Source organism: Tamandua tetradactyla, chromosome 12, assembly GCF_023851605.1.
Source record: "Tamandua tetradactyla isolate mTamTet1 chromosome 12, mTamTet1.pri, whole genome shotgun sequence".
Classification (NCBI taxonomy): domain Eukaryota; kingdom Metazoa; phylum Chordata; class Mammalia; order Pilosa; family Myrmecophagidae; genus Tamandua; species Tamandua tetradactyla.
This window is the reverse complement of record NC_135338.1, coordinates 91,183,184-91,206,112: the sequence shown is the minus strand read 5'-3', so window position 1 is coordinate 91,206,112 and position 22,929 is coordinate 91,183,184. Positions and strand designations below refer to the sequence as shown.

At 36.9% G+C, this 22,929-nt stretch overlaps 1 protein-coding gene across 8 annotated transcripts in view; it reads left to right on the top strand.

The window, feature by feature from the left end:
* Positions 1 to 22,929, top strand: part of CHD2 (chromodomain helicase DNA binding protein 2) — a 179,146-nt gene that overhangs the window by 112,482 nt on the left and 43,735 nt on the right. For all 8 annotated transcript variants that reach the window (XM_077124105.1, XM_077124107.1, XM_077124108.1 and 5 more), the window contains 6 exons: positions 6,534 to 6,704; positions 7,622 to 7,797; positions 12,411 to 12,452; positions 13,719 to 13,858; positions 21,470 to 21,608; positions 21,798 to 21,948. In XM_077124105.1, coding sequence (XP_076980220.1) covers positions 6,534 to 6,704; positions 7,622 to 7,797; positions 12,411 to 12,452; positions 13,719 to 13,858; positions 21,470 to 21,608; positions 21,798 to 21,948 — 819 coding nt within the window. The remainder of the gene's footprint in view (positions 1 to 6,533; positions 6,705 to 7,621; positions 7,798 to 12,410; positions 12,453 to 13,718; positions 13,859 to 21,469; positions 21,609 to 21,797; positions 21,949 to 22,929) is intronic.

Sequence of the window (22,929 nt, the reverse complement as noted above, 5' to 3'; positions counted from 1 at the left end):
ATGGCAACTACTTGGCTAAAAGATGGCAAGTATTTTGAGTTGTGTTTTGTTTGAAATGAGCGCTCTTTAATTGCAGTTTATAATTTATGAAAATATGAGTTCCTCATGGATCAGCATGGAATATTTGACTTTTTTAAAAAAATTTTTCTTTATTAATTAAAAAAATTAACTAACACAACATTTAGAAATCATTCCATTCTACATATACAATCAGTAATTCTTAATATCATCACATAGATGCATATTCATCGTTTCTTAGTACATTTGCATCAATTTAGAAAAAGAAATAGAAAGACAACAGAAAAAGAACTAAAACAATAATAGAAAGAAAAAAATAAAAAAATAAAAAAGAAAGAAAAAAAGAAGAAAAAACAAAACTATACCTCAGATGCAGCTTCATTCAGTGTTTTAACCTAATTACATTACAATTAGGTAGTATTGTGCTGTCCATGTCTGAGTTTTTGTATCCAGTCCTGTTGCACAGTCTGTATCCCTTCAGCTCCAATTACCCATTATCTTACCCTATTTCTATCTCCTGATGGTCTCTGTTACCAATGACATATTCCAAGTTTATTCTCTAATGTCGGTTCACATCAGTGGGACCATACAGTATTTGTTCTTTAGTTTTTGGCTATTTTCACTCAGCATAATGTTCTCTAGGTCCATTCATGTTATTACATGCTTCATAAGTTTATTCTGTCTTAAAGCTGCATAATATTTCATCGTATGTATATACCACAGTTTGTTTAGCCACTCATCTGTTGATGGACATTTTGGCTGTTTCCGTCTCTTTGGAATTGTAAATAATGCTGCTATAAACATTGGTGTGCAAATGTCCGTTTGTGTCTTTGCCCTTAAGTCCTCTGAGTAGATACCTAGCAATAGTATTGCTGGGTTGTATGGCAATTCTTTATTCAGCTTTTTGAGGAACCGCCAAACTGCCTTCCACAGTGGTTGCACCATTTGACATTCCCACCAACAGTGAATAAATGTGCCTCTTTCTCCACATCCTCTCCAGCACTTGTCATTTTCTGTTTTGCTGATAATGGCCATTCTGGTGGGTGTGAGATGATATCTCATTGTGGTTTTGATTTGCATTTCTCTAATGGCCAGGGACACTGAGCATCTCTTCATGTGCCTTTTGGCCATTTGTATTTCCTCTTCTGAGAGGTGTCCGTTCAAGTCTTTTTCCCATTTTGTAATTGGGTTGGCTGTCTTTTTGTTGTTGAGATGAACAATCTCTTTATAAATTCTGGATACTAGACCTTTATCTGATATGTCGTTTCCAAATATTGTCTCCCATTGTGTAGGTTGTCTTTCTACTTTCTTGATGAAGTTCTTTGATGCACAAAAGTGTTTAATTTTGAGGAGCTCCCATTTCTTTCTTTCTTTCTTCAGTGCTCTTGCTTTAGGTTTAAGGTCCATAAAACCACCTCCAATTATAAGTTTCATAAGATATCTCCCTACATTTTCCTCTAACTGTTTTATGGTCTTAGACCTAATGTTTAGATCTTTGATCCATTTTGAGTTAACTTTTGTATAGGGTGTGAGATACGGGTCCTCTTTCATTCTTTTGCATATGGATATCCAGTTCTCTAGACACCATTTATTGAAGAGACTGTTCTGACCCAGGTGAGTTGGCTTGACTGCCTTATCAAAGATCAAATGTCCATAGATGAGAGGGTCTATATCTGAGCACTCTATTTGATTCCATTGGTTGATATATCTATCTTTATGCCAGTACCATGCTGTTTTGACCACTGTGGCTTCATAATATGCCTTAAAGTCAGGCAGAGTGAGACCTCCAGCTTCGTTTTTTTTCCTCAAGATACTTTTAGCAATTCAGGGCACCCTGCCCTTCCAGATAAATTTGCTTATTGGTTTTTCTATTTCTGAAAAATAAGTTGTTGGGATTTTGATTGGTATTGTGTTGAATCTGTAAATCAATTTAGGTAGGATTGACATCTTAACTATATTTAGTCTTCCAATCCATGAACATGGTATGCCCTTCCATCTATTTAGGTCTTCTGTGATTTCTTTTAACAGTTTTTTGTAGTTTTCTTTGTATAGGTCTTTTGTCTCTTTAGTTAAATTTATTCCTAAGTATTTTATTCTTTTAGTTGCAATTGTAAATGGAAGTCGTTTCTTGATTTCCCCCTCAGCTTGTTCATTGCGAGTGTATAGAAACACTACAGATTTTTGAATGTTGATCTTGTAACCTGCTACTTTGCTGTACTCATTTATTAGCTCTAGTAGTTTTGCTGTGGATTTTTCAGGGTTTTCGACATATAGTATCATATCATCTGCAAACAGTGATAGTTTTACTTCTTCCTTTCCGATTTTGATGCCTTGTATTTCTTTTTCTTGTCTAATTGCTCTGGCTAGAACCTCCAACACGATGTTGAATAACAGTGGTGATAATGGACATCCTTGTCTTGTTCCTGATCTTAGGGGGAAAGTTTTCAATTTTTCCCCATTGAGGATGATATTAGCTGTGAGTTTTTCATATATTCCCTCTATCATTTTAAGGAGGTTTCCTTGTATTCCTATCCTTTGAAGTGTTTTCAACAGGAAAGGATGTTGAATCTTGTCACATGCCTTCTCTGCATCAATTGAGATGATCATGTGATTTTTCTGCTTTAATTTGTTGATATGGTGTATTACATTAATTGATTTTCTTATGTTGAGCCATCCTTGCATACCTGGGATGAATCCTACTTGGTCATGATGTATAATTCTTTTAATGTGTTGCTGGATTCGATTTGCTAGAATTTTATTGAGGATTTTTGCATCTATATTCATTAGAGAGATTGGTCTGTAGTTTTCTTTTTTTGTAATATCTTTGCCTGGTTTTGGTATGAGGGTGATGTTGGCTTCATAGAATGAATTAGGTAGCTTTCCCTCCACTTCAGTTTTTTTGAAGAGTTTGAGCAGGGTTGGTATTAATTCTTTCTGGAATGTTTGGTAGAATTCACATGTGAAGCCGTCTGGTCCTGGACTTTTCTTTTTGGGAAGCTTTTGAATGACTGATTCAATTTCTTTACTTGTGATTGGTTTGTTGAGGTCATCTATTTCTTCTTGAGTCAAAGTTGGTTGTTCATGTCTTTCCAGGAACCCGTCCATTTCATCTATATTGTTGTATTTATTAGCGTAAAGTTGTTCATAGTATCCTGTTATTACCTCCTTTATTTCTGTGAGGTCAGTGGTTATGTTTCCTCTTTCATTTCTGATCTTATTTATTTGCGTCCTCTCTATTCTTCTTTTTGTCAATCTTGCTAAGGGCCCATCAATCTTGTTGATTTTCTCATAGAACCAACTTCTGGTCTTATTGATTTTCTCTATTGTTTTCATGTTCTCAATTTCATTTATTTCTGCTCTAATCTTTGTTATTTCTTTCCTTTTGCTTGCTTTGGGGTTAGTTTGCTGTTCTTTCTCCAGTTCTTCCAAGTGGACAGTTAATTCCCGAATTTTTGCCCTTTCTTCTTTTTTGATATAGGCGTTTAGGGCAATAAAGTTCCCTCTTAGCACTGCCTTTGCTGCGTCCCATAGGTTTTGATATGTTGTGTTTTCATTTTCATTCGCCTCGAGATATTTACTAATTTCTCTTGTAATTTCTCCCTTGACCCACTGGTTAAGAGTGTGTTGTTGAGCCTCCACGTATTTGTGAATTTTCTGGCACTCTGCCTATTATTGATTTCCAACTTCATTCTTTTATGATCTGAGAAAGTGTTGTGTATGATTTCAATCTTTTAAAATTTTTTGAGACTTGCTTTGTGACCCAGCATATGGTCTATCCTTGAGAATGATCCATGAGCACTTGAGAAAAAGGTGTATCCTGCTGTTGTGGGGTGTAATGTCCTATAAATGTCTGTTTAGTCTAGCTCATTTATTGTAATATTCAAGTTCTCTGTTTCTTTATTGATCCTCTGTCTAGATGTTCTGTCCATTGATGAGAGTGGGGAATTGAAGTCTCCAACTATTATGGTAGATGCGTCTATTTCCCTTTTCAGTATTTGCAGTGTATTCCTCACGTATTTTGGGGCATTCTGATTTGGTGTGTAAATATTTATGATTGTTATGTTTTCTTGTTGAATTGTTCCTTTTATTAGTAGATAGTGTCCTTCTTTGTCTCTTTTAACTGTTTTACATTTGAAGTCTAATTTGTTGGATATTAGTATAGCTACTCCTGCTCTTTTCTGGTTGTTATTTGCATGAAATATTTTTTCCCAACCTTTCACTTTCAACCTATGTTTATCTTTGGGTCTAAGAGGTGTTTCCTGTAGACAGCATATAGAAGAATCCTGTTTTTTAATCCGTTCTGCCAGTCTATGTCTTTTGATTGGGGAATTCAGTCCATTAACATTTAGTGTTATTACTCTTTGGGTAATACTTTCCTCTACCATTTTGCCTTTTGTATTATATATATCATATTTAATTTTCCTTCTTTCTACACTCTTCTCCACACCTCTCTCTACTGTCTTTTCATATCTGACTCTAATGCTCCCTTTAGTATTTCTTGCAGAGCTGGTCTCTTGGTCAAAATTCTCTCAGTGACTTTTTGTCTGAAAATATTTTAATTTCTCCCTCATTTTTGAAGGACAATTTTGCTGGATATAGAAGTCTTGGTTGGCAGTTTTTCTCTTTTAGTAATTTAAGTATATCATCCCACTGTCTTCTTGCCTCCATGGTTTCTGCTGAGGAATCTACACATAGTCTTATTGGGTTTCCCTTGTATGTGATGGATTGTTTTTCTCTTGCTGCTTTCAAGATCCTCTCTTTCTCTTTGACCTCTAACATTCTAACTAGTAAGTGTCTTGGAGAACGCCTATTTGGATCTATTCTCTTTGGGGTGCACTGCACTTCTTGGATCTGTAATTTTAGGTCTTTCATAAGAGTTGGGAAGTTTTCAGTGATGATTTCTTCCATTAGTTTTTCTCCTCCTTTTCCCTTCTCTTCTTCTTCTGGGACACCCACAACACGTATATTTGTGCGCTTCATATTATCATTCAATTCCCTGAGCCCCTGCTCAAATTTTTCCATTCTTTTCCCTATAGTTTCTGTTTCTTTTTGGATTTCAGATGTTCCCTCCTCCAGTTCATTAATTCTAACCTCTGTCTCTTGAAGTCTACCATTGTAGGTTTCCATTGTTTTTTTTTCATCTCTTGTACTGTATCTTTCATTCCCATAAATTCTGTGATTTGTTTTTTCAGACTTTCCATTTCTTCTTTTTGTTCATCCCTTGCCTTCTTCATGTCCTCCCTCAATTTATTGATTTGGTTTTTGAAGAGGTTTTCCATTTCCGTTCGTATATTCAGAATTAGTTGTCTCAGCTCCTGTATCTCATTTGAACTATTGGTTTGTTCCTTTGACTGGGTCATATCTTCAATTTTCCTGGTGTGATTTGTTATTTTTTGCTGGCGTCTGGGCATTTTATCAGATTTCCCTGAGTGTGAGACCCAGCAGGTTGAAAGATTTTCCTGTGAGGTCTCTGGACTCTGTTTTTTTATCCTGCCCAGTAGGTGGCGCTTGTCTGTCTGCGGGGCCCACCAGCAAAAGATGTTGTGGCTCCTTTATAAATGCCAGTATTGGTGTTTGGTTGGACCCAGACCCTGCCACTTTCGGAAACTCCCTCCTCTCCCTCCGGGCAGCCACCTGTGGGGGAGAGGCACCGGTCGCTGGCCACCACGGCCCGGGGAACTCGCCACTGGACCGGGAAGCCACCTGTGGGGGAGGGGCACCGGCCGCCGCAGCCTGGGGAACTCGCCGATCCGAGACCTGCCGCCAGACCGGGAAGCTGCCCGCGGGGGAGCGGCGCCAGTCGCCGCCCACCATGACTTGGGGAGCCCGCTGATCCGAGACTCGTAGCTGGTCCGGGAAGAAGCCCACGAAAGAGGGGCGCCGGCCGCCGCGGCTTGGGAAACTTGCCTCTCCAAGACTCTCAGCTGGTCTAGGAAGGAGGGAGGGAGGGGCACTGGCCACCAGCCGCCGCGACCCGGGGAAGCGCGCGCTGCTCGGGTAGCTCACTGCAGCGGAGTCTCGCAGATGGTCTAGCCAGTCCGGACTGGGGTACACTGTGTGTCCGTTCCCTGCTGTGGCCCCGGGAGCTGTTCTGCACTGTTTCTGGTCACCTAGTAGTTGCTCTGGAGGAGGAACTAAGACGCATGTACCTTACTAAGCCACCATCTTGGCCCCCTCTCGAATATTTGACATTTTTATCATCTAAATAAAATTTTCAATTAGTGTCATATTTATTAGAAAACATGCTTTAGCAATAAGACTGTAGAGATAATTTATATCTTTAATTCTGTTTCTCAACTTTTTAGTAAAATTGCTGGTGAATTTAAAGTTTTGATTTGAGGGGTAGATTAGGCAGAAATTAGAAAATTATCTGCTTAGGTAATATCACAGAAGTCTTATGTTGCTTAATCACACTTAGATTGAAAAAAAACACTAAATGAGCTGGTAGTATTACTGGTGGTGCTTAGGAAATTGGGAAATGTCAGTCAGATATTGGATTGTCCTTTTGTTTTAAGGTTGCCAATTTTGCGACAATGGAAGATGAGGAAGAGCTGGATGAGCGTCCTCACAAGGATTGGGATGAAATCATTCCAGAAGAGCAAAGGAAGAAAGTAGAGGAGGAAGAGCGACAGAAGGAACTGGAAGAAATTTATATGCTGCCTCGAATTCGGAGTTCTACTAAAAAGGTGATTGAGTGAGATGAAAGAAGTGAAAGTGCTTCTGTGCTGTGAAAGCTATAGAAATGCTGAATATTCAAGAAAGAGACTGTATCACTGCTCTGGAGGGCTCTAGGACAGTTATTTTTGTAGGAAACCTAGCAAAGGAAAACGGAAAAATGCACAAGGTCTCATGAGCATACCCTTGAGACATTTGTTCTTTACAGATTGACTCTTGGTGAAATGGCTGAACTGAATCTGAATTTGATGGGAGCTTGTATTTTGCCTTTTAAAGCCCCTAACAATTTGATTCTAATAGACACTGCCTTCTACTTTCAGAGTCAAACTTTTTTGTGCTATAGTGCTTGTTATAAATGCTTAGTAAAAGATTACATAGCAGCCATAAGCAAGGAACAATTTGCAAAGCATTGTCACATGGACTATTTATATTAATTTTTGCAACAACATTGAAATGGGTAGGACAAACATTATTACCCAGTTTGTGAGAGATAACAATCTCCAATTTGTCCAAGAATTGGTGAATTCATATTAACTAACACTGGCTACCGTTTGTTGAATACTATTCTAAGTGCTTTTTCATTTATTAAAAACTCATGTTTTAGGTGCTGCTATCCTTTTTTTTTTTTTACACGTGAGAAAGCAAAGGCTTTACAAAGAAGTGGCATATCTTGGCCAAGGAAGTAAGCCTTGAATCCAAGTATTTTTATTCCACTTCACTTATTACATTATAATACATCTCTGAAAGTATGAGGTCCCAAGCCGTCCTTTGTTCATCACATGACATTTGCCCCTTTATTTGTTAAAAGAAAATTGACTTGTATGATATGATGGGAAGTTTTGAGTACTAAAGAATTAACATGGGCTGTTCTTAGTTCCTAGGTCTCTTGGACTTGGCATTTGCTACAGTTTGACTTTTTCTTTTTCAGGCTCAGACAAATGACAGTGACTCTGACACTGAGTCCAAGAGGCAGGCCCAGAGATCCTCTGCCTCTGAGAGTGAGACAGATGACTCTGATGATGACAAGAAGCCAAAACGCAGAGGGCGCCCCCGAAGTGTGCGGAAGGACCTTGTGGAGGGGTTTACTGATGCAGAGATCCGAAGGTTGGTGGCAACTGATTGTTTGCTGTAAGACTTGGGCTCATTGGATCCCCAACAGTTGTGACAGTATAGGCAGAGGCTGACACCTAACAATAAAGGCAAGGGAAACTGAGTCATTCCCAGTCTTCCTTGTCTAAGGTTTTCCTCAGTTCAGATCTCTCTTGCTTGTTGCTTATCTCTTCTTGTTCCCCTTTGTTCTTTGGTTATTTAGAACATTTTGGAGATAAACTTGGTCTGAATTGTTTTTTTTTTTTTTATTTCAATTCCAGAATGTGAATACACTCACCCACATGCATACATACATAAATACACATATCTATCTGTATATATAGCAAGTGATATCAATATAATTATGAGATTTAAATTGTACAGATAAGGCTACCCACACCACCACCCATATCTCATTCCTTTTCCTTAACAGAGTTAGGGCTGATAATGGTTTAGTAGTAATTTGATTGGGTTCAATAATAGTTGACACAACATATATTGTTCTGCAGCATGTTTTTTTCACTTAATCAATTTTAGACATTTCTGTTAGTATTAATTCAACATTTGTTTGTGTATGGTTCATACCCTTCTGCCTGCCCCCACCAAAGGGATCTAAAATTGTTATTTCAAAACCGCTTTCCCTGCCCCAGTTCCATGTTTTATTTTTCTTACACCTAAAGAAAATAGTAAGTGTGAAAGTAGTTAACTTTATGGGCCAACCCACTTTATAATCCTATCAAATAGTCTTTAAGGTTTGAGGGTTTGAAATTTTTTTCCCCCTTATATGTTTAATCTATTTCTTTTCTTTGTTTTTTATGGAACAGTGCAAATAAATTATATATACTTGCTGACAGAATAGAACGGCACTCCATCCCCCCCAATGCTTATCACTCAGTCTTAACAATTTTTAGTTTGTGGCCAGTCTTGTTTCGTATATACCCTGCCTCCTATCTTCTCCTGCCCCTAGGATTATTTTGAGAAGAAAACATATTCAGCATTGTTTGGCATGTTCTATGGGTGTTTGTTAGTGGTATTCAAGTCTTCTTTTACCTTATTGGTCTTCTGCCTAGTTGTTTTATCCATTAGTGAAAGTGAGGTGTTGAAGTTTCCAACTTTTATTTATGACTTCTCCATCTTTCCCTTTCAGATCTGTTTGTTTTTGCTTCAGGTACTTTGGGGCACTGTCATTAGTTCCATGTATTTTATGATTGTCTTCCTGATGTTTTAATCCTTTTATCATCATATAATGTCTGTCTTAAAGTCTAATTTGTCTGTTATTCATATAGCCAGTACAGTTCTATTTTGGGCACTGTTGGCATGGTATCTTTTTCCATTCATTCTCTTTCGGCCTTTTTGTGCCTCTGAATTGAACTTGTGCCTCTTCTTGGCAGCATGTAGCTGGATCATATTTTCTTTTTACTGTATTCTGCCAGTCTCTTCCTTTTGACTAGGGTATTTAATCCATTTATGTTTGATGTGATGTAGTATAGTTTATTTTAATTACATTTATATTACCAAAATTTACACCTGCATTTTGTTTTCTATATGTCTTTTGCATTTTTTTCCTTTATTCTCCCAGTACTGCCTTCTTTAGTGTTCAGTTCCCTTATTGTTTCTTATAATCTGGTTTTAAAGTAATTTTCTTTGTGATTTCCCTGGAAATTACAATTTGCTTCTTCAACTTAAAACAATTTAGTTGGGGTTTGCCATCTTTTTTTTTGATTGTTGTGCCAGTTTGAAAAGATTTATGTACCCTTGAACAGCCATGTTTTAATCCTGATCAGTCTTGTGGGAGCAGCCATTTCTCTTACTCCCTATTCAGTAATATAGGTCAGAAACTTAATTAGGTTATCCCCATGGAAATGTGACTCACCCAATTGTGGATATGAACTTATGAGTAGAGGGAGATATGACTCTACACATTCCAAGTGGGTCTTGATTACTTTACTGGAATTCTTTAAAAGAGGAAGCATTTTGAAGAGAGCTTCAGAATGACCAGAGAACCACAGAATCCACCAGCCAGCAGCCTTTGGAAGGAGAATGCCCCTGGAGAGCTTCCTGAAGCAAGAGGCCTGGAGAGAAAGCTAGCAGAGGTTGCCATATTCATCACCTGCCTTTCCAGTTGACAGAGAAGTCCTGAACTTCATTAATCTTTCTTGAGTGATGGTAACCTCTTATTGGTGCCTTAATTTGAGCATTTTTATAGACTTGCCTTAACTGGGACATTTTCTCAGCCTTAGAACTGTAAACAACTTATTAAATTCCCCTTCTTAAAAGCCATTCCATTGCTTTTTTATTGCATTCTGACAGCTAGCAAACTAGAGCAGTTGTTTAAGGTTTATTTCATAGTCATAAACTTTTTTGCAATGTCGCTAGACTTGGAATGGGAGGATAATGTAGAACCCAAAGAACTGCAGCAAGAGCACAATGTTAGGATACTGAGGCAGACCAGGGGAGGTGGGATGTTCTCCTGAGCTACGAAAGGAATGGTCTGGTGGTTAAGACAAAACGCAAATCAAATTTTTCAGATTTGTTCACCATCAGCAATGGTGATCTTGCTGGTCTTACCATTCCTGGACTCGAAGTGCTCCACAGTTTCCACAATATTCATGTCCTCTCTTACTTTGCCAGAGACCATGTGATTGCCATCCAACTAGTGAGTCTTAGCAGTGGAGATGAAAAACTGGGAACTGTTTGTGTTGGTTCCAGCATTGGCTATGGACAAGATGGCAGGCCCCTTATGCATCAGGATGAAGTTCTCATCATCAAACTTCTCCCTGTAAATGGACTTGACACCAGTGCTGTTATAGTATATGAAGTCAAAAGCTGGCACATAAGACCAGGAATAATTCTGTGAAAGAAGGAACCCTTATAACCAAATCCTGTCTCCCCAGTGCACAGAGCACAAAAATTTTCTGCTGTCATTGAAACTTTGTCTGCAAACAGTTCAAAGGAGATGTGGCCCAAGGGCTCATTGTTGATGTTGAAGAACATGGTGGGGTTGACCATGGCTGCTGGTGAGGGACTGTCGTGGTGTCTGCCTGGATTTACCCTTAATTTCAATAGTATACCAAAACTTTGCTCCAGTATAGCTTGGTTTCTTCCCGCTTCTTTATGCAATTGTCATACAAATTTTATCTGTATACTTTATAAGCCCATGAACAGTTTTATAATTATGGCTTTATATTGTTGTCATTTTAGACAGAAGTAAGCAGTTGCAAACAAAAATGCATTTATATGCTGTCTTTACATTTACTTATAAGTACCTTTACCAGTGCTTTTCATTCATTATTTGAATCTGAGTTGCTGTCTAGTGTCCTTCATTTCTCTCTTACTGATACACGTTAGTATTTCTTTTAGGGAAGATCTGTTGGCACTGAATTCTCTCAGTGTTTATCTGAGAATGTCTTAATTTCTTCTTAATTTTTTGTGGCATGGTTTTGCTGAATATAAAACATTGGTTAGCAGTCATTTTCTTTGTGCATTTTAAATATGTCATCCCACTGTCTTGTGCCCTCCCTGGTTTCTGATGAGAGGTCAGCTGTTAATCTTATTGAGTATTCCTTGTACTTGATGACTTGTTTTTCTCTTTCTTCTTTTGAGATGCTCTTTGTCTTTTGATAGTTAGAATATGGTGTGAAAAGGTGCAGATCTCTACATTTATCCTATTTGGAGTTTATTAAGCTTCTTTGATCTGCAGATTAAAATTTTTCAACAGATTTAGGAAATTTTTGGCCATTATTTCTAAAAATATCCTTTCTCCCCCATTTTCTGTCTTCTCTCCTTCTTGGATTCCCATTATTTTCTATGTTGGTATATTTGATGGTAACCTGCATCTTTTCAGTTTTTATTCATTTTCTTGTTAGCCCCAGCTGGTAATTTATCAGGCAACTGTAACGTTAGAGGTTTGCTGCTGATTGGTTTTGACCAGTGAACTATGGGTAGGGCTGTTGGCATGCAGTGGACTCTGAGATCAAATAAAAACAGTCCCTGGGAATGGAACTTTTCAGTGAGCTGCTGGACAGGACAATTAGTCACAGTTCTCTGGGGATGGGCCTGTTGGAAAGCTCCAAACAGTTTGGCCCCATTGAGTGGCTACTATGTTGCTCTTTTTCACAGCTACTGAGTTACAAAGGTGTTAGTTTTTAAGACTGTTGTGGAGTTAAGGAGAGAAAATGGGAATAAGGCAAGTTAAAAAGAAAGCTTCCTGTTCTTAGTGAGGTTCAGCCACTTTTCTTGAACAAATGATTTTCACATTGCTGCAAACTTTTGTTTAATTTCTAGAATTCTGACAAAGTTCATTTTGATGATTTTTGAAAGTGTTCTTATTGCTTTTATGAAGGAATGAATTTTTATATGTTCTTACTCTGCCGTTTGAAAGTGTTTCTCCCCTTCAGAGTTATTTATGACAGAGTTTTCCCAAGCCTCTTATGGGCATCTTATTCCCCAGTTGACCAGTTTCAAGAATATATAATATTCATTCATTCATCTAGTGGCTCTTGCAGAGATTGGGCTTAATCTGTTTTGGACAGTTTACGTGGTTCATATTTCATCATGGGATATATTGGCATCAATATAGCTGATATTGTTCCCTGTTTTTTAAGGCATTTTATTGGTCTTATTCTTAGGTTTATCAAGGCATATAAGAAGTTTGGCCTTCCTCTTGAACGGTAAGCTCAGTAATAATTTCTTTTTATCCTCTTTTTCACTTTTATTATGTTGTAGGGTTTTTTTAATGGTAATATTTTCCATTTAGTCCTAATGCTAAGAAGATTCCCCCTTCCCACCTGAAAGCTTCTTTAAATGACATTTAGTAATTGGATGCCTACGAGTACATGTCAGAGGGGTGACAAAGATAAGGACAGACCATCCGCAGAGGGATTTTACCGTAGTGAGGGAAAATGAAGCAAATACATTCAAAACTATAGTATGAAGAAATAGTTGCCATAAGAGGTGTTCAGATAATTCAGAGAAATATATGTAGTTACTTTTATATTCTAGTAATGTGAAAGTTAAGGGGCTCTTTGTGATTTTATTTTCTGTTACTTGATAGGGCTGTCATTAGCATTAACTGCAAAGAGCTTAAAACATCTTGCCAATAGTACCTTCCAAAAAGTTTAGCTGTTACTATTCTACAAGCATTCACACAGTGAATTCAGAAGTTGGATTTTAACGAAAGCCTCTATTTCAATTAGTTTGGCATTTTTCTTTGTACAAGAGTCAGCAGTCCATCCACTAAATAATAATGCCAATTTAAAGAAAATATCAGGTTCCTTTCTCTTACTACTGATTAACGTTTGGTATGAATGAAATCTCCCAGACTTTGTGTTTTGCTTTGTCCTCTCCATTTGGAAAGGATGTAGTGAGATGTAAGCCACAGCGAAACTAAGAAAGTCAGGTGCATCTTTCTGGCATGTTGCTGACCACCCAGTTTATTTAACTGTTAAAATAAAATCCTATGGCGTGTAGTAGAAAAGTGGGCTTGGCATCTTTTGGTGGCCAGATCTAGACATTAATGCATTCACATGTTCTGTATGACTTGGAAATCAATGAAATATATTGTAGAAGTAACTGCTTTGCTTCTAGGAAGATGCGCAGTAAATCAGAGTAGACTCAGAAGGGAGGGTAAGCACAAAGAAGCAAACTAATGCAAAAACCTTCAGGCATTCCACTGGCTACCATTATCAGACACTCCATTTATTTTATCAAGTTAATTGAAACCTTTCGCCTATACTGAAACCTGTTTTGTGGAATATTCCTAGGTACGTATCTTTTTGATGGAAAAGGAATAGTTTAACTTTTGGTCTCTGTTCTTGTCAGAGCCTTACAGGGAAAAGTGTCTGTATAGAAGGAAGCATAGATGATACTGGTTATCTTTTGTGACATAAGAAAGTGGACAAGGGGCCTAGAAATGTCCCATATTTGTCATTCCTTAGACTGGAGTGCATAGCACGAGATGCTGAGCTGGTAGATAAGTCTGTGGCAGATCTGAAACGCCTGGGTGAACTGATTCACAACAGCTGTGTGTCAGCAATGCAAGAATATGAAGAACAGCTGAAAGAAAATACCAGCGAGGGTAAGTTAAGTCTGCTTTCAGTGGTCTCCAAAACCCAGCACTTCTGTGCGGAGATTTCTGTTGCTAGAGGGCTTTTTTTTTTTTTTTCTAGAAAAACAGTCTTGTATGTCATGCATCTCGAATGCTTTGAGGTGTGAATTCTGACCTGCCTTTGTGTGACCTCATTGTTGTAAAATCTCAAAGATCTATTCACAAATAAAGTTGATTTGCAGAAGGTGTAGAGGGACAATAAGATGAAATGGTTTCTTTTAAAAGTTTAAATTGGGTTGAATGATGTAAAGCGGCAAGTGGTCAGAGTCAAATAGACACAGCCATATTTTGGCTGCAGGTGTGGGGTGTTGTAGACCATGAGCATCACTAACAATCTTGGCTATACATACACATGTTGTTATGTTGCAAACAAACTTAAAGGACCTGAAGCATTAATTGGAGTTCAGTACAATATTGGTTGAATGTTATAAGCATTTTTTGTTAAAGTGAAATTTTCATGGGTCTAGAATTTGTTGTAATTGGATTTGACTTAAAAATCTGGTTTTTTCTCACCAGAATGTATTTCTGCCTTGTCGTATGTGGTATCTTTCTGAAAGTGGGAAGTGTGGAGATGCTTGGGAGAGCTCTGACGTAATTTTTGTTAAAGGACACCATCATAGTGAACCTCAGACAGGGATTTTGTCATTCCAGTTCACGGGGCTATGGTTTATCTGTGCTGTTTCTCCCACACTCTTGTCACTCTTCACTATGCTAAGTAAGGCTGTTCTAGGGAGGCTCAGTTGATTTGTGGTTAAGGGTTCAGGCGCTGGAGGCAGCCAATTATCTGAAATCTTGGTTCCTCCATTTCCTAGCTACAAGACCTTGGGCAGTTATATCCCTTCAACAGTTTCATTTGCAAAATGGAGTAAAAGTTACCTACCTTAGAGGTCAGGATGGTTAATTGAATAAGACTGTGCATGTAAATGCTTAGCATGGTGTCTGGCTTGCAGTGTCAGCTTTTATTAAGTAATGAATGATGTAAGTACTCAATCTCACGAATTGCCTCTTTAAAGATATTATTGAAATATATAGAATTAAAAAATGTCATGGAGAAGAGATGCTCAATGTCCCTGGCCGTTAGAGAAATGCAAATCAAAACCACAATGAAATATCATCTCACACCCACCAGAATGGCCATTATCAACAAAACAGGAAATGACAAGTGCTGGAGAGGATGCGGAGAAAGAGGCACACGTATCCACTGTTGGTGGGAATGTCAAATGGTGCAACCACTGTGAAAGGCAGTTTGGCTGTTCCTCAAAAAACTGAATATAGAATTGCCATACGACCCAGCAATACCATTGCTAGATATCTACTCAAAGGACTTAGGGCAAAGACACAAACGGACATTTGCACACCGATGTTTATAGCAGCGTTATTTACAATTGCAAAGAGATGGAAACAGCCAAAATGTCCATCAACAGACGAGTGGCTAAACAAACTGTGGTATATACATACGATGGAATATTATGCAGCTTTAAGACAGAATAAATTTATGAAGCATGTAATAACATGGATGGACCTAGAGAACATTATGCTGAGTAAGACTAGCCAAAAACTAAAGGACAAATACTGTATGGTCCCACTGATGTGAACCGACATTAGAGAATAAACTTGGAATATGTCGTTGGTAACAGAGACCATCAGGAGTTAGAAACAGGGTAAGATAATGGGTAATTGGAGCTGAAGGGATACAGACTGTGCAACAGGACTAGATACAAAAACTCAAAAATGGACAGCACAATACTACCTAATTGTAATGTAATTATGTTAAAACACTGAATGAAGCTGCATCTGAGCTATAGTTTTTTTGTTTGTTTGTTTGTTTTTATATATATTTTTTGTATTCTTTATTTTTATTTTTTTCTCTATATTATCATTTTATTTCTTTTTCTGTTGTCTTTCTATTTCTTTTTCTAAATCGATGCAAATGTACTAAGAAATGATGATCATACATCTATGTGATGATATTAAGAATTACTGATTGCATATGTAGAATGGAATGATTTCTAAATGTTGTGCTAGTTAATTTTTTTTTAATTAATAAAAAAATGTCGTGGATCTAGGCACAGCTTTTAAAAAATGTATTTTATTTTATTGTGAAATAAACTTAAGGAACTTGAGTGGTTTGGACAGTGATCTGATTATAACCTTTTACAGCACCCTGAATACACCCAGAGTAAACTTTTAAGTTTACAATGCTTTTCTTCTTATTACTTTGAGTGAGTAATGCATTTACATGGCTCAAAAATGGAAAACATATAACCCTGTTGTTTCTGATCTTTTTCTAGAAATTTAAAAATATGTGAAACAAAATGAATGTTCCCCCCTTTTTAAATTATGTGCAGTGCAGCACACTGTTTCGTACCGTTTGCTTTCCATCTCACAGTGTATTTTCTAGATATTTTCTTGTGACATTGCCCTTCTTCCCAGCACCCTGAATTTTTCCATAAGTGTTCACATTTTGGATCTGGCTGCTTTCTCCTGGTATTGTTTAAGTTCTCCTAAACTGGTGTTTGGTGTACTCTGAGTTCAGGCTGAGATTTCTAGTTCAAATGTAGGATTATTGATATCTGTTTTCTCTTTTGTTCCTAAAAATGTAAACCTAATGAATTATTTTCTTGATCTGACATTAAGGTGCATATGTATCAATATATATGTACATACATGTATATATATATATAAAAATTTTGAAATAATACCACCTGTATTATTGTGAAAAACAAGACTGTGAATGTAAAGTTCTGTTTCTTTTCATTTCTTTTTGTCCTTTGAATACATTCCACTAACAATGTACAGTCAAAATGTTGGGTTTTACAATCATATGAAGTCATTCCTTTCCCTGTATGGTTGTGCCACCAACTTAATAAGTGGTCAGGTTTACTTGTTTTTGTGTATTTCTAACTTTTAAAGGTTGCTTTTCTCTTTTTAATTATGTTTTTTATAATATGTAAAGCATTTACATGGTCCAAAGTCAAAACTGTAAAAAATGGTACATTTGCAAGCTCTCGCTTTCTTCCCTGTCCCCAGCTTTCTTTTATTCCCCCATAGGTAACCATTTCAGTGGTTTTCAGGGTTTATCATTCCATTGTTTCTTTTAAAAAATTAAAGCGGTGTATGTGTAATTCCCCTTTTTCTTAAAGAGAAAGTAACACTGTGTACTCTGCTCTTTTCGTACCTGAAGATCACTCCATATCATTATATAATAGAGGCTATCCTCCCTCTTTTTACAATCGCATAGAACTTCACAGTGTAAATAGATGTACTATTATTTATTCATAATTTATTGTCCCCTAGTAATGAATATTTGCATTGTTTCAGCCTTTTGCCATAACAAAGCCACGATGATTTAATAGCCTAATGAATATACCATTTCCTGTCCTGTCAGCATGTCTTTATTATTTCTAAAAGTAGGAATTGCTGGGTCAAGGGGAAAATGCATATGTAATTTGGTTAAATAGTGTCAAATTCTCTTCCCTAAATATGGTACCATTTGTATTACCACCAACAACATTTGTTGGTGCCTGTTTCTGAGTCTCACAAACAGAATATATTGTCAGATGTTTAGATTTCTGAGGAGCAAGGTTGTGCATCGTCTCAGGGCCCTTTACATTTCATTTTCTGTGAACTGTCTGTTCATAGTTTTGGCCCATTTTCTATTGAGCTATTGGTCTTTTTCTTAGTTTTTTTGAGCTTTCTATCTGATTTTATGTGACATTTCTCCTGAAGTTGGTCATTTGTCTTTTTATTTTGCTTGTGGTTTTTTATACAGATAATTTAAGAAAAGATACAGTCCAGTTTATTAATCTTTTAACCTGCTGCTTATGGTTGAATCAGAAACACTATCTTTACTGTTAGAATATAAAGGAATTTACCTGTGAGTATTTTTTCCTCCGTGTACCTATATATTTCATTTTTACTATTAGATCTTGCATTCACTTGGATTTCATTCTGTTTTAGCCAGTTTTATCTTTTTTTATATAGCAGCTGTATATCTCCATATCACTTGTTAAAAATGACTCCATTCTTTCCCCACTCGCGGATTGTTTTTCTTTTTAATTTTATAATTTTATTTGGTAATCAATGGTTAGTTTTCCATCCACATTGATTGTAAGTATTTGAAAGTGGTATAAGGTTATAGAGGTAGATTTAGAACTTTTTTGGTAAATCTACATTCTTGGTATGTTTTCTGGACAACAATGACATGGATACAGCATGAAACATTATTTATTCCTTTGGCAGACAGCTTTGTTGAGCCTGGTGCTCATGTGCACATCTGGTGTTCTTGTCTCCTTCATGGCATACTTCTGGATTTTTCTTGATTCCTCAAGGGGTATGCCTCTTGAAGCCCAACGCTATGGATGTATTTGTGAAGGTTGATGATGTACTGCTTGGTTTCCAATACACTGATGGCAGAACAGCCCTTCTTGTCTCCCTTATCCTGCTGGGCCTGGATTGGAAAGGAAGAGTGTGAAGGATTATGGGAGAATCTTTTTCTTTTATGAGTTGAGTAATCCAATTATGGACATACTGTAGTTGTTTAATTAGTCTCCTATTGATGGATATTTAGCTTTCCAATATTTTTACAGTGCCGTAAATAATCTTATATGAATGCCATTTTGTACTTGTGCAAATGTATCCATTAGAAATGAAAATCCAGAATTAGAATTGGTGGGTATTGTCAAATTTTACAATATACAGTCTTACCAGCAGTGTAGGAGAATGTCTCTTTCCTCTTCACCAACAAAATGTTCTCGTACTTTTGAATTTTCCCTACCTGATAGATGATAAAAATGGAATATTTATGTTTGTACTCGGCATTTCTCTTAGTATGAGTGAGGTTGAGCATTTTCATATGTCTTGGAACCATTTGTATTTCGTTTTTGGTGAATTGTCTCTTCTATCCTTTGCCCATTTTTCTTTTGAAATCCTTTTATTTTACAGATGAGGAGAGATTAATAACTAGAAGTGAGGTGTTAAAGGGAGAGCAGGCAGTTTGTAGATTAGGGAATAAATCACATTTCTGATGTTCAGAACAGTGTTTTTCCCATTTTGCCACATTCTATACCAGCTGTCATCAGTGCTATTGGGACTAGCATTTGCAAATGAAAACCTAGTGGATTAGATGGATACCTAAATAGCTGTTTATAAAAATTGTTTATAGTATAGGGGCATCTCATTGACTTGAATGTTAAAAAAAATTTTAAATACTTTCTCAGCCTCTGAACCATCTTTCCTTCCATAAACAAGTGGCATTATCTAGTGGATTGCAACTTTGGCTCTTTGGTTAGAATGACTAGGTTTAATTTCTACTTCTAGGGTCATCTTAATTTGAAAATTAGGTTAGGGTAATGTTTGCATGCCTCCCTTTTTTCATCATTTCAGATGTATTGATCTCGTTTTTTTTTTTAGAATTAATGCTTTTATTTAACCTTTAGCATGTCTTGCAATTGTTTAATTTTAATGCGTGAAATATGGCTATACATCTGCTTTAAGAACATCTAATGTCAAAAATGTGGGCATTAAAAATCAGATAATAGACCCTCTCATCTATGGACAATAGACCCTCTCATCTATGGACATTTGATCTTTGATAAGGCAGTCAAGCCAACTCACCTGGGTCAGAACAGTCTCTTCAATAAATGTTGCCTAGAGAACTGGATATCCATATGCAAAAGAATGAAAGAAGACCCGTATCTCACACCCTATACAAAAGTTAACTCAAAATGGATCAAAGATCTAAACATTAGGTCTAAGACCATAAAACAGTTAGAGGAAAATGTAGGGAGATATCTTATGAAACTTACAATTGGAGGCGGTTTTATGGACCTTAAACCTAAAGCAAGAGTACTGAAGAAAGAAATAAATAAATGGGAGCTCCTCAAAATTAAACACTTTTGTGCATCAAAGAACTTCATCAAGAAAGTAGAAAGACAACCTACACAATGGGAGACAATATTTGGAAACGACATATCAGATAAAGGTCTAGTATCCAGAATTTATAAAGAGATTGTCCAACTCAACAACAAAAAGACAGCCAACCCAATTACAAAATGGGAAAAAGACTTGAACAGACACCTCTCAGAAGAGGAAACACAAATGGCCAAAAGGCACATGAAGAGATGCTCAGTGTCCCTGGCCATTAGAGAAATGCAAATCAAAACCACAATGAGATATCATCTCACACCCACCAGAATGGCCATTATCAGCAAAACAGAAAATGACAAGTGCTGGAGAAGATGCGGAGAAAGAGGCACACTTATCCACTGTTGGTGGGAATGTCAAATGGTGCAACCACTGTGGAGGGCAGTTTGGCGGTTCCTCAAAAAACTGAATATAGAATTGCCATACGACCCAGCAATACCATTGCTAGGTATCTACTCAGAGGACTTAAGGGCAAAGACACAAATGGACATTTGCACACCAATGTTTATAGCAGCGTTATTTACAATTGCAAAGAGATGGAAATAGCCAAAATGTCCATCAACAGACGAGTGGCTAAGCAAACTGTGGTATATACATACGATGGAATATTATGCAGCTTTAAGACAGAATAAACTTATGAAGCATGTAATAACATGGATGGACCTAGAGAACATTATGCTGAGTGAGTCTAGCCAAAAACTAAAGGACAAATACTGAATGGTCCCACTGATGTGAACCGACATTAGAGAATAAACTTGGAATATGTCATTGGTAACAGAGACCAACAGGACTTAGAAACAGGGTAAGATAATGGGTAATTGGAGCTGAAGGGATACAGACTGTGCAACAGGACTAGATACAAAAACTCAAAAATGGACAGCACAATAATACCTAATTGTAAAGTAATCATGTTAAAACACTGAATGAAGCTGCATCTGAGCTATAGGTTTTTGTTTTGCTTTGTTTTGTTTTGTTTTGATTTTACTATTATTACTTTTATTTTTTTCTCTATATTAACATTCTATATCTTTTTCGGTTATGTTGCTAGTTCTTCTAAACCAATGCAAATGTACTAAGAAATGATGATCATGCATCTATGTGATGATGTTAAGAATTACTGATTGCATATGTAGAATGGAATGATTTCTAAATGTTGTGTTAATTTCTTTTTTTCTTTAATTAATAAAAAAACAAAAAAAATCAGATAATTTAGGGGACTTAACGTTCAGAATTTTTTTGAATGCAATTTTATTGAAATCTTAAATGATGGTTTGTTTTTATTTAAAAGACTTGGTTTTTTTTTTATGTCTGCTAGTAAAATGATTAGAAATACAAGAGAAAAAGCTTCAGCATTATTATTATACCTTTAGACTCCTGTTTAGTATATTAATTTTAGAACTAAAGTGGTATAAAATAAATAGGAAGATTAAAGTACAATTTAAAACATCAGTGGATTAAAAGAATTCTTAATCTTAAATAGCCTAGTTGCTCAGAGGTTATTTACCAATACGGAGAAAATATTTTGCTTTATAGAGTATATCTTTGAAGTTCAAACAATAAATAAGCTGGAGGTATATGTTGAGTTCAGAGTTTACTGATATATTTTTTGTGGAACTTCTGTGAACTCTTATTTAATGTGAAATTGTTATACTTTAGGAAAAGGACCGGGAAAAAGGAGAGGCCCAACAATCAAGATATCTGGTGTTCAGGTTAATGTAAAATCCATTATCCAACATGAAGAAGAGTTTGAGATGCTCCATAAATCTATCCCTGTGGATCCAGAGGAAAAGAAAAAGTAAGTGTATTATGTGCTCATGTGTGGATGGTTGTACCGTAAGAAAATAGATTTGAAGTCGGTTATATGGTGCTTTCATCGTCTTTTAACGTGTTAGAATACTTTGTCCATGGTTGAGCTAGTTTGTGTTCATTTCCAAATCAGAAAGGCCCCTCTTCTGATATCCTTCTGGTTTTAAAATCCTTTTAGATACTGCTTAACCTGTCGTGTCAAAGCTGCACATTTTGATGTAGAGTGGGGAGTGGAAGATGATTCTCGCCTGTTGCTGGGAATTTATGAACATGGTTATGGAAACTGGGAGTTAATTAAAACAGATCCAGAGCTTAAGTTAACTGACAAAGTAAGTAACTTTGTGGTGCTGGAGATGTCTAGAAAATTTGTTGTATGATATCTTCATATTGGTTAATCATTTTTAACTATTTTTGGTGGCAAACAAGTTGGAAATTAGTACAATAGTAAATTCCTGGGATTTCTTGATCCTTGGAGACATGACCATCTGTAACGGACTATGGCAGTTTCATAGATGAAGATCAAGGGGAAGGCAATAGGTAAAATTTTTTGGAAGCTTTAGGAAGCGGGATCTTAAAATTCTAATTTTATAATAGGCCTAATTTCATTACAGCAAATACCAGGGTTACGTTTCTCAATAATAAAAACATTTCTTGGCCATAGTTTTTGGCCCTGCTTTTAAAACTAAGTTTGAAGCAATCATTTCAGTTGTACTTGGAAAGAAGGAATGAACCATACCTTGGTATTTTTGTAATGGAATCAAATATTGGCTGCACTTCTCCCACAAAATTGAGCCTCCCACCCTGTCCATTGCAAATCAGGCTTACCAAGTAAGGCTATATTTAGAGCTGTAAGCAAGGAAAGCTGACAGGCTCCAATTCTTAGTAGGATTTGCTCCATCTTATGCTCCTCACAGGGCTTTTCCTGGCATATCAGACAATGCTGATCACATGTGGGCTTTAAGAGGGTGACAGCACCCTGCCAAAAGCATTGAGATAAAATACAGTCTGGCTGAAGAGGCCCAGCTGTGGTAGCAGAGAACACATCATGTCCTGGCATAGCTCAGTGCTCTCCGGCAATGCTCTAAGAAGCATTTTAAATCTAAAATGAAGCTTTAACCTAGCTCCAGGGATTCCCTGCTCCTGGAAGGAGGAAATCCACGACGGCTGGGATGCTCTAGCAGATGAAGCCAACAAGCCCCTCCTACCTGAGTTGTTCTACCCTGTTAACAGCACAGGTAGGAGCCAGTGGGAGAGCTGGATTTCTCCATCCCATTTTGTAACATGAGAACGGCTCATAAGGGATTTTCAGT